Raw genomic sequence first — 13,074 nt, forward strand, 5'->3', positions numbered from 1 at the left:
GTCCTAAAACTAAAGCAGGTCAAATAATTTTCAAAAAGTGTCTTTTTATAAGGTGAAAATGAGGGAACCCTACTAAAACTACATTTATTTATGGAATAAATTCCAATAAGGAAAAAATAATTAGGTTAAAATGTGTCCCTCAATAGCTTTAGTTTTAGGATACATTTGCTCTATTGTGAAGTGCTTAATATCTGAAAGTATGACACTCAAACGGCCACTGTAGCGACCCTAAGTAGAGAAAACAATTGTCCATATCATACTACAGTGTCCTCATAAGCACCAAAGGTTACATGATAGAGGGTCCCGTACATTCCTTGTAGCTGCCGCTTCCCCAGGAAATGGTGGGATATAGTGCTGGTCATGACGTTACCTTGGGTACATGACAGTCAGCCCCCAACCAGGCTCTGTTACCTGGGCCGAGGTGGCACTCTGTTTAAGTCCTTGGTTGATATGTGAACTTGTGGTAATTGGGGCAAGCTTCTTCTGCAGCACCTTCTATCCGTGTCATGTTTGAACTGTTATCTTGCTGTTTAGCTAAATGAGATGACATTTGGCTGAGCTGCCTATACTAGGATGGCAACTTGGGCAATACAGTCATGCCTTTGTGTTTATGAGTGTCTAGCAAGATGGCCCTAGGCATCACTACATTCGAAGGGTACTTTTCTGTTTCTTTCCTTGCAGAGTTCTAGGCAGAGTCTGGAGAAGGTGTTGGCTGTCATGTCTAACCCGGTCAGCCTTTTCTGTGTGAAACAGCAAGGGTAAGGTGAACTGACTGGTAAAATGGACTGTTTTCAAATAGTCCAGCTATGATTCCACCTCCTTCTGTGTTCTTAACTTTGATTTAAAGGTAATTGTTTCAAAGATGTGATCCCTTTCTGGAGGAGTTGTTTATAATTACCCATATAGTTACTATAGAGTTGAACAGCTCATAACTGGGCATACTGAAAAAGTCTATCTTGCCCTCACTTCGTTTTACTTATGCTGAATGCATTGTTGCACACGTTGTTGTGCTGGACAAAAATGGTACAATGGAAACGTTATGATTGTGTGTTATGGATGTCTTTCTATTAAATTACTGACACTCATGCTTCAGGGAGAAGGACATACCTGTGTAGACGGTTGAATCCCTATTCAAGCTGTAATGTCAAAATAATGCATTTAATAAAGCACTGTGAAATTAATATAAGGTTATTTTAAAATATGTGTCATGCCAAACAAAGTCGCTATAAATGTTCAATTCAGTCATCTCAGTTAGTGACCTCCTTTAGATTAGTATGAAAGCAAAATATGCTACAGCTTAGTGAGAGCATGTCTACAACCAAAAGATAATCAGACACTTTTCATGTCAAACATTCAGTTTTTTTATCTTTAAAATGGTCATGCCACAAAAATAAAAATAAAAATAATCTAGTGAAAAATGTATGATGGACTCAGCAAAAAATGCATAACAAAGACCCACAGAAGTGCCTGCAATAATTGTATTATGGTTCTGAAATAAACTGCATGCCTACAGTTATTTCTTTGTGGAAAATCCCACTTTTTCATTTGCATCTACTGAATATCGCCTTGTTGGACTGGCTCTGCTTACGTTTACAAACAAACCCCTATTTCTGTAATGTTTCATATTTAGAGATAGAACAGTACAGCTCGGCATTAGGTTTAAAACCTTTTATGCTGGCAGCACACACGTGAATGCAATGAAGCTGGTTAATTAAGAACCAAAACAGGACTATTATATTTGGTTGAACATTTGTCCCAATATGTGAAACGTGTGTTGGTGATTCTCCATAAGTTACTGGTTGCCAATCAGCCATGTTTCACTCATATGCTTATCTACCATTAGCTCCTTCCTTCAAAGAGTTTAAAATGACAGCACTGCCTTCTGACAACGACGTTCTGCCAAAGGTCTTTGGCTGTTCAATCCTCATTAAGTTGAGAGCCGCACTTACGGTAGAACAATTTAAAAATCTATTTCTCTAGCTATTTGAGAACTTGTGAGCCACCTTAAGTTCCAAAGAGGTGAAAAGATCGTTGCCACCAATAAACATGTAATTATCTATCGGGCTCACTACCTCTGCTGAAACTTTGTGTTAATACCACAATAAGTCACATCAAGAGCAATTGAGAGCAATATCAATCCCAAATGCAATTTGTAACTAGTAAAATACCACTTTTATGATCTCTTGTGCTACTGGAATGGAAATACCAGGTGATATCAATGGGGCAGGCAAATACCTTTACGCAGTAGTGAAATTATGTGTTGAGAAACGTGTATTGTTGCTTCCTTCAGAAACATAAGAATCAGACCATGTTGCCGTTGCCCTACCAATGACACATTAATAAAAAGAACATTTAGAGTATTCTCTGATCTCTTTAAAACAATGAGCCAAACTGTCCAACCTGATCACATTCAGCAGTTTCAATAGTTGTCATTGCTTTTACACCGCAGTTGATTTACGTAGAGACGAATAACACCTCTGGTTTCAGAAAAAAATGAAACTGTTCAGTAATGGGATACAGTATTTTAAGATAATCGACTAGAAGATTATTCAGAAGATATAGGGCCTGATTACAACTTTGGAGGACGTGTTAATCCGTCCCAAATGTGACGGATATCCCACCAGCCGTATTACGAGTTCCATAGGATATAATGGACTCGTAATACGGCTGGTGGTATATCCGTCACTTTACCGTCACTTTTGGGACGGATTAACACCTCCTCCAAAGTTGTAATCAGGCCCATAATGTGTTTAGTAAAAGGCTTCATATGCGTCAAAAAAAAAAACAGTGTACTTCAGTTTTCTGGAACCATAATGCTATGAACCTCATGCAAGATCTGTTTTAGAGATTTAATAGACTTCGAGGAGGAACAGTTAAAGGCAACCTCAGTCTAGCAGCAGACTATTAGCTCTTTTGGTGGTTGTTTGCCGTGTGTCTCTGAAGGTTAGTTTTGTTGTAATAAACTTAAATATCAAGATAAATAAAACCACTTTGCAGTGCTATAAATTCACAAACGTTTTATGAAACATAAATATAAGAAATTATAATCCCCCTAGAAATACGGTGTAGTTTATAAATGCATAATCACATCTAATGCCGACCATACATAAGCGTAAGATCAGCGCATGTCATCCTCCCATCTGATCAATACTTGGGTAATAGTTGCTACCTTGACTTTCAAGGTGGCCAGCTCTAACAAGCTTCACAAGTTCAAAACAAAGCTGGTTAAGTATGAGTGAGAGGCGAAAAGCTTGCTTCTATTGCGCTTTCCTACGATCAACCAAATGTGATGAAATTGACAAAGCAAGTAACACGACAAAGAAAACAAAATATAGTCGTAATAGTACAACTCTAAATTTTAAATCAAGAACACCCACTCCACTTACGACAAAATATTTGGATTTCTGCATTAAGGTGTGTAAGAAAAACATCTAATAACTTTCTCTGACTTTGGAGATAAGACTTAAAACTCAGGGGCTTATTTACAAGCCCCTTGTGCCGCCAATGTCACTTTTTCCCATATAAAAAGTGACACAGCGCCCAAAGCAATGCATCAAGATTGATTAATTTTTAGGAACCTAAACACAAGTTCTGTCAGAATTAGTTCACCAAACGGTTTTCTCACTTCTATATACCAACCAACATTGTTTCATTTTTGGGTGTTTTGAGCCCACCTCTGCACTTTACAAAAATGAAATTAACTGAACTGAAGTGATTGGCTGTGTTTGGCTGGTTTGATATATATGAGAATGAATTTGCATTTTGGATCTATTGTTTAATGGAATGGAGTGCGACTAAATCTCAATGAATCAATTGACTTCTCCATGTATTACAACTGATCTTCTTTGTTATTTCCTTATGCAATTGCCTCATTGTATTCCTTGAATTCCATTAGGTTCTGAACTTATGCCCAAAGCCCTCTCCACTAGGATAGTTGGAGGAATTTGGTGGTTTTTCACACTCATCATCATTTCCTCATATACTGCTAACCTCGCCGCCTTTCTGACAGTTGAGCGCATGGAATCACCTATTGACTCGGCAGATGACTTAGCAAAACAAACGAAAATCGAGTATGGAACAGTTCAAGATGGAGCCACTATGACATTTTTTAAGGTATGGGTTTTAATTTTCTGTACCACTTTTAGAAACTGCTGATTGATAAATAATCTTTGTAAAGCAACAAATAGAATTACAATCCTAATCATAAATTACACAATGTGAAGAGAAATATAAAGGTTGTGATTGTAAAGAGAGAACTATAAAGAGAGATTAAATCCCACTGTCCCTAAAATCATAAGTAAATCAGTGAACATTATGCCACCTACTTAATGACATGCTCTGGTCTGGAGAACTTGAAATAAGTGATCATATTGAGCCTGACAAATCATTTATGTTATGGTTAATTTTTTAAATCCATATGGAATGTCTCACCACTGAAGGTCCTATTCATAAAAAGTACCAATTCTATACTTGCATAAGTACGCCTGTCCAAGTATGCAGATCCGCTACTTTATTCTATTCACAAACATCTCCACAAGTAAGCCTGGAGAGATGTGCCTGGCGCAGCTCTCCAGCTATACTACTAGGAATGTCATGAAAAGTGTCCCTAGGGTCCAGAATCTCCCTTTGCATAAATCTATATAGTGTACAAGTGTGCACTGGGAGGTAGAGTCTCATGTGCAATTGCATGTTTTTTCCTCTACACTCCCAGGGTGATACATTCTTCTTCCTATTAAGGAAGGGGGTTACTCCAGTCCTAGGTTGAAGTAAATCTCCAACCATTTAGGGTTGGGAATTGGTAAGATCACAGTTTGTAATTGCTCACAAACATACATGCTTGTTGACTTTCATAACTCCTAAAGCAAACAATGCCTTAAAACACCCAAGTGTCACCCCCTGACTAGGATTTGCAACTGCAGATTTCTCCACAGCCGTAGCAGACAAATCTATAGCTAATTCATCTGTACCATCAGGAAACCTTTTGTGAATTCCTGAAAGTCTTAAATAGACGCACAGGTCAACAACGTTAAGACGTCAGGGAAGACTGTTATGCTACATTTATAAATGCTTGCGTGAACGCATTGCTGCAATCATTCAACTACACTGGTCTAGAATTAAGATGAGTTTTCATAAAAAACAGTGCACATGTTCTGCAAAACTACTATATGTAAATCTGATTCCTGCCTATTCATTGTTGAAATTGTAACGGTGTGACTGATTTTACTGTTTTTCCACATTTGACTTGTAAGCTTTGCCAGTTTCATTGGGCTTTCATTGCTGCACTACACACTTTGCAAAATGGTGGTAAATGCATGCAGGATAATTACATTATACCATTGTGTTGCCTATAGTAGTGATTGGATAGGTAACTTTGATTGCCTCTGAGGAATAAGGTTTAGAGCTATAAAGATCATCTTTGTGTTGACAACGGGGTAGCAATCTAAAAACTATTCGAAAACTATGCTAATTACTTATTGTCAGCACATTGTCAAAATATATCACTTACTACATCGGTCCAGAGTTGTAGAAATACTGGAACAACCCATGTTACAGAAGTTTTGAATATAAACTTTCACTAAATATCTAAATATTTCTTAACTAAGTTATAGACTTTTTACAATATCATACATGGTTACGAGAAGACAACAATTGAGTTCTAGTGATTACCAATTGAAAAAAGGAATGTTTTATTGTTTAGTGGTCCTACAATCATGATCTGTTGAATTGTTCCAGCTACAAAATAAGTAATTATTATTCAATTCAGAAAAAGTTCTTCTGGGTGTGATATTACAGTATTTTGTTCGGGTGGCATACTACTTTATTTTTTTTAATATTCATTTTTGTGTAAGGTGGAAATTACTGATATATTCCCAGAAGAAGTCAGATGGGTCTTTCTGTAGGTTTTCTGCTGTTATTAGTAATAATAAATTGCCATATCAAGCTCTTGTTGCTCCCGTTTTCTGTTAATTTTGTGGATCTGCTGTTATAAGTAAGATTAAATTTCCCTATCAAGCTCCTATTGCCCCCGTTTCTGTGTATTTCCTGTATCCATATTTTTTGGTTGGTTTGGTCAGCATATGCAATTTTATGTTCTTGTTTGTTTGCACAAATGCAATAAACGCAATAAAAAGACTTGTTCAAAAAATATTACTGGTATACTTCATGCATATGGTGATACATTGCTTTTGCATTTTCTTTATTTCTTCACCTAGAAAAATATTTTCTGTGAGGGAAGTACATTCTCTCACCTCAAAATTAGCTTTAGGGCAATACTCTCCCTATTGTCTAATTAAATTATAGTTTCTTGTGCCCTTGACAGTGGGAAATCTACAAACATTTGTTAGTATCCACATATCTTTAGGTTTATGAGTGTTCACAATTTTTATAGGGAAACTGCAAGGGCGGCACATCGCATGTCCTTGTCTTAAGAGCAACAACACATTTGTGAGGGACCTTTTCACCCTTGCAAAATAAGAGGCAGAGTTATGGTATATCTGGTCTCTGTCTCTGGTCACCTTCAATAATAGGAGCATGAATAAATAAATGAATTAATTAAGTTGAGTTAGAAAATACACGGCTAGATGAGAAATTAATGATAACAAATGTGATTATTACCCTTCAGAAATGAGGAACCTGGTAGGCCAAACACTTACTCACATTTGTTTTCTAAAGGCCTCTAACAAAAGGCACCTGTATGAAACTAAAGTATTAGTTGTGGGGGGGTAAGTAGTCATGTCAAATACTAATCACAATCCTTGTCAGGATGAACCATTAGAGTCACTTAATAATCCTGAGTTCAACCCTCTGGTTACTGTGGCTTAGAGCAGACAAGGTTAGCTTAGAAGCAATGTGTAAAGTATTACTGCATTACCAATAGAGTGCTAATATCAAAACACAACACAAGAAAAAAAACCAAAGCAATTAGTAAAATAGGAAATATTTTAATAAATAAAATGACACCTCTATATTATAAAAAATCCAATAAGGACAACCAGAAATATACATTTTTAAAGTTTACGGTTGAAAATAATGCAAAAAAACATTAAGTGCCAACCACGATCAACTGATCACTGTAGAACAAGACCTAGGTATGATTTGAGGCTGACTGTGATGCAGCCGGGGTCAGCCACATAAAAAGGTTTGACCCGGTCAAAAAGTTTACCTTCAAACTTAGGGCTTGATTTAGATGTAGGTGGATGGCCAGTGAGTCCACCATGGGGGCAGAGTAAATTACTCTGTCTCCATGGTGGAGAGGCTGGCCACCTAATTTATAAATGACCACCAAACAAGCTGTCATTTATTAAGGCATTGTCAGGAACCACCGTCACTGTGATTCCTGTCTGTGCATTCTACTGTTTGCTGCAGTGCTACATCTGAAGGATACAGTCCTGCAGCAAACAGTATTCTTTTTCCTTTTAAAATAAAACCCCCCAAAACAGGATTTTCCTTTTGAAAAGAAAAGAGTAATGCTCCCCTTACCATGGGGTAAAAAATGACTACATATCCATCCATCTACATTGGGTTGGTGGACATGTAGCCATTTCTGGTTCCAAGGTGTGAGGGAGTTCAGGTGTGGGTGCTGACTGCGTTGAGGTAGAGGCGATGCATTGATTTCGATGAGCACAGTGGCTGAGCTGTGGAGTTTGGCACAGTCGTCAAGGTTGTTGTTGACAGGGATGCAGGGACTTTGTGTCAAAGAAAACCCCACAGTTCAGGTACCAAAGGCGATGCACCGGTTCTGTCCACGCAACAACAGCACAGATGCATCAGTTCTTCCCATGGAACAAGAGATGCGTTACTTCTGCTTGAGCAAAATGCCTTCGGCCCACTACTGAAGGTCCAGGATTGGGTTGGTACCACTTGGCAGGGCAGACTCACAGATGACAGAGTCCATGTGTAGAATCCGATTAGTTAGAAGTCTTTTATGTCCCTGAGACTTCAGATCAGGAGACCAGTCAGCTGGTCCTTGGAGTCACTTTGAGTTCAAGTGATGCAGGTCCAGTGCTTCTCACCCAGGCAGGGTTAGAGAAGACAACAAGCAGAGCAAAGCAAGGCAGTAGTCTAGCAAAGCAGAAGTCCAACAGAGTGGCAGTCCTTCAGCAGCACTGCAGTTCTTTCTAGCAGAGTAGTCACAGGTCCTGAAGTGTACTGAGTTGGTGGTGTCAGAGGTCCAGTACTTATACCCAGATTTACCTTTGAAATGAGGGATATTCAGAGGCAGGCCTTTGAAGTTAACAGTGCTCCTGCCTTTCCTGTCCCGGCTCCAGATTCACTACAGGGAGTTATGCAGCCCCTTGTGTGGGGATAGGATACAGCCTTTTCAGGTGTAAGTATGAGTCTGTGGCCAGTTCCTCCCTCCCACCCTATCAGGATGGTCCATCAAGGCCTATCAAGTCACACATCATCTCCCATTGTGTTTGGCTGTCTAGCGGGCATACACAAAGCTCAGCTGTCACCCACCACAGGCAAGTGACCAGAGACCAGCAGTAGGAAGGCTCCAAATGGCTAAATGAAGAAAATACCAACTTTCTAAAAGTGGCATTTTCAGAATTACAGTTTAAAACTTGACTTCACCATACATTGTGATTTTGAATTGTGATTCCAGAGATACCAAACTCGAAAGACTATCGCTTCCAGATTGTACATTTTAGTTATAAAATGTAGTAAGAAAATCCCAATGTTATCGTATAAGAGGGATAGGCCTTGCTGTAGAGAAAAACAACTTTGGAAGTTTTTCACTACCAGGACATGCAAAACTTAAATGTACATATCCTGGCTTTTAAATACATTTCACCCTGCCCTCTAGGTTGTCCTGGACCTAACTTAGGTGTGACTTAAAAGTATAACAATTGATGATTCGGGCCTGGCAAACGGATTATTTTGCCAGATTGTCATGGCAGTGTAAACCGTACACATATGGGATGCAATGGCAAGCTTCAGACATGGTAAAAAGGCCTACTTAATTGGGGAGCATGATCAGTGCTGCAAGCCTACCAGTAGGATTTATTTACAGGCCCTAGACACATGTGCTGCACTTTAATAGGGACTTATAAGTAAATGAAATACGCAATTGGGGATAAGCTATTATCACCATGTTTAGGGAAGAGAGCACAAGCATGATTGCAGTGGTTAACAGTGCACAGAGTCCTAAAGCCAGCAAAAGTGAGGTCAGAAAAGTGAAGGAGGTAGGCAAAATGTTGGGGGAAGACCTACCTAGGGCTCTCAGGTCTAACATTTGGCCATGGTGGAGACAGAGTAGTCCAAAATTTAATTTGGCAGGCTCACTACTATACTGGCTGGCCAACATATAAAGCAGACTTTTGGTCTCTTTAATTGAAGCCAGAAATCCTCAGTGGGGCAAGGCAACAGGCTGTGGCCAAAGAGTGTTCCACTACATTGCATCACCTTTGAACGAGGGCCCTGTGAAGCCATTGACTTTTGGCAGGATAGCTCCAAGTAGGAGAAATTTGATTTTTGTGCCTAGACAAGATCCCTCATCAGCCAGATACGTTCGACGTCTTTATTCAATGAACATTTCTGATTTGGGATTTAGGGCCAAACTTATCAAACTTTATTGAAGCGCAAACACAGCAACTTGCGTTGCATCAAATGGAGAGGGCAGGAATGCACCATATCTATCAAGGTACTGTGCATTTCTGCTCTCTCCTTGCGCTGTTGCACTCAGTATAGCCTAACACTAACACTGGCAACCTTGCATCATGGTGCACCTTTGCCTGCGTTTCAGGCAGGATTGTTTTTGTGCAGGAAAGTGTACTTTCCTGCACAAAAACAATCCTTAGAGGCGTTTTTCTCATTCTAAGCGTGCTGCAGAATGCAGCACAATCAAAAGAATCAAACAACAAAGAGGAATAAAGATATTTCTCCTTGCTATGCCTCTGTCTGGAACACATAGCATTTTGACGCATCTGCATAGAACCAGTCTTGATAAATCTGGGCATGCACCTAAATCCATTGTTGGATACATGGAAACAGCCACACGTTATCCATGGAACGCCTTCTCAGGTTAGAGTAACAAAAGTCAGTGTCTTCTCTGACTTATGTTACTCCAAATTTACCAAGCAATGCAGGGCTTAGTAAATGTGTTCTGCTTACAACACGATGCATGAGGCAAGGGGCAACTCAATACAATGACACTTCTGGCCTCTAGGTTCTTTTTTGGAGTTCGGATTCTTATTGCTGACCAAGGCTGTAGACTGTTACTGAAGAGTCCTCCACAAGGCCGGATACCTTCTCTGTGAAACCTGAATTCAAAGCCTAGCTGTAACTCCCCTTTGTCATACTGACCTGGCAGGTTGGTGCTGGTTCTCAGGAGATCTATGAATCCAAAGAAAACTTTATGTCCAAAGTTTCAGGAAGTGTAAGGAGGAGTAACGTTTGACAAAGCACAGACTTCAAGGGCATTCAGGAACAGCACTTGGGGGTGAAGACTCATTCCAGCACACTACACCAGCAGGGTCCAGTGCATGTCGAGTTGGAATTGGTTAGCTGGGCAGTTGCAGGAACGGCCTTGTGTAGTGTTTTGTGTCTCTGTCAATTAAACAGGATGTCAGCCTTCCGATTCTTGGAGTCCAGTTCTTTGTCCTCCCTATAGAGGCAGAGCAGGTCCAGGGCTTTTCTCATGTCTAAGACAGAAACTTCAGTCCGCTTCTTAACTTTAACAGGTCCAGTGGTGATCTGAGGAGGGTTTTAGGGATGCCACTTATGTGTCACCAACCCATGGGTGGGCAGGGAGACTTCTGGCCACTCCCTAATCATTAGGGAAAGAGTTCCCAGGGGGTAACACACTTTTGCAGAATTTCCTTTGTGCCTTATTGCAAATAATCCCACAGTGCCCTTTCTACCTAAAACCAAGATGGCAGAACTTTTCTTCCCCTGAGTAGAGCTTGCGTAACCATAGAGGTGAGGCCATGGAATGAGCAACTCCTGCTCTGTGGTCACTCTAAACCAGTTCTGGGGCCAGCTCCTCTCCCACTTTGATTGGTGTTGACCTGATTGGAGGGTCAAAGGAAGGGCCTGCCCAGGTGTCAGCAAACATTTAGCTGTGACAGTGTAGGCCTCTGTTAGAAACTGTGCTCCTGGATGGCAATGGTATGCACCCTGTCCAAGAAGGAACCACAATCCTACTTAGGGGAAGTCACAAACACAACCTAAATTAACCTGTGCTCACCCCCTGTTAGCTTGACGCAAAGCAGTCAGTCTAAACTTAAGAAGCAATGTGTTAAGTATTTGTGCAATACTTCAAACAGTAAACAGTGAAAACACCACACAAAAAGATATCACACCTGGTTAGAAGAATAGAGCTTAATTTCACATACAAAACAAGACCAAACTGACAAAAATCCAATTAGTAGAACTTGAAATATGAATTTTTAAAGAATACCCTGAGTTGTAGTGCATAAAAGCATTAATCGCCAACCAGGACTATCTGGTCATGCTAGATCGGTCAAATTTAAAAAATCAGGCAGACCATAATGGAGCATGGGACTGATACAGGGCCAGCCTTGGCCGGCTAAAACAGTACCTTAGTTCGGAGTTATGTCGATGTCGAGAACAAGATGTGGGGAACAAAGGAGGCTATGTGCTAGTATCAATCCCAAAGATGTAGGCGATGCACCAGTTCCAAACTGGGGAATCTGAGATGTATCAGGAATGGAGATGATGCGTCATGCAGTCTGCAATGCAGTGTTCCTGATCCTTGCAGCAATGCATCGGCAGAGATGGAGATGCAGTGTCCTCAAACCTTGTAGCAGTGGCGATGCATCAGCGTAGATGGAGATGCACTGTTTCCAAGTGGTGCAATGGCATTTTGTATCCACTTCCAAGGGCCCATGACTGGATTGACACCACTTGGCAGAGGAGGACTCACAGCAAGCAATGTCCAAGTACTAGAGGTGACGAGTTGGAAGTCTTTTGTGTCCCTGAGACTTTACAAGGACAGGAGGCAAGCCAGCAAGCCTTTGGTACAACTCTCATACTGGGTTCAAGTATTGTGGGTCCCGTCCATCTCATCCAGTCAAGGAGGGCAGCAGGTCAGCACAGCAAGAAAGCATTTTTTCCAGAGCTGCAGTCCAGCACAGTAACAGTCTTTGTAGCAGCACAGCAGTCCTTCTTCCTGGCAGAGTATTCACAGGCCCAGACGTGTACTGTAGTGGTGTGTTTGAGGTTCCATTCAATTTATATTTTGGTGCTCTGGTTCTGGAGGGTGGGAGAAGCTTCTAGACAGTGTATTTGAAGTGTAGGGAATCACCTTCCTCCCCTGCCCGGTCTCCAAGCTGGCTGGTGTGACAATACATGGCTGTTAGACCTATTGTGAAGAAACAGGGCACAGCCTATTCAGGTGCAAGTGGGGCTATGCTTAGCTCCTCCCCCTATCAAGCTAGTTAATGGCCCATCAGGATGTTCTTGTTGAAGTCACACCTAAGCTCCCTTTGTGTGTGGCTGTCTACTGGGAATGTACAAGCCTAGCCCACCCCAGACGTGTATTGGAGACAGACTACACGCTCACAGGGCTAAGATCAGGAAAATGCCAACGTTTTAAAAGTGGGACTTTAAAAATTGTAACAATAAATCTGACTTTACCATTAAAAAGAATGTATCATTACAATTCCTTACATACTAAACATGACAGATCTACTCCTTCCCAATCAGGAACTACAGCTTATTAAATGTAATAAGAAATCATCCATTTTCCTATGAGAGGGGTAGGCCTCAAAGTAGTGAAAAGTGAATTTGAGAGTTGTTCACTACCAGGATATTCAAAACGTAATAGCATATGTCCTACCTTTTAATTACTTAACACTCTGCCCTGTGGGTTACATAGTGGCTACTTTAGGGACGTCTTATATGTAATAAAGGGGGAGCTTAAGGCATGGGAAGGGATTTTAAATGCCATGTCAACATGGCAGTTGAATACTGCACTCAGACTGCGATGGCCGGACTGGGACATGATTTAAAGTGCAAACCTAGAGGGTGGCACTAGCAATGCTGCAAGCCCACTAATAACATTTAACTTAGAGGCCCTGGGCATATGTAGTACACTTTACTACAGACTTA

At 40.6% G+C, this 13,074-nt stretch overlaps 1 protein-coding gene across 1 annotated transcript in view; it reads left to right on the forward strand.

Annotated features, from left to right (window-relative positions):
* GRIK2 (glutamate ionotropic receptor kainate type subunit 2) overlaps positions 1-13,074 on the forward strand; it is a 1,513,871-nt gene that overhangs the window by 1,085,961 nt on the left and 414,836 nt on the right. The window contains exon 13 of the mRNA XM_069235474.1: positions 3,896-4,113. Within this exon, the coding sequence (XP_069091575.1) occupies positions 3,896-4,113 (218 nt within the window). The remainder of the gene's footprint in view (positions 1-3,895; positions 4,114-13,074) is intronic.

This window comes from Pleurodeles waltl, chromosome 5, assembly GCF_031143425.1.
Source record: "Pleurodeles waltl isolate 20211129_DDA chromosome 5, aPleWal1.hap1.20221129, whole genome shotgun sequence".
NCBI classification, from domain to species: Eukaryota; Metazoa; Chordata; class Amphibia; order Caudata; family Salamandridae; genus Pleurodeles; species Pleurodeles waltl.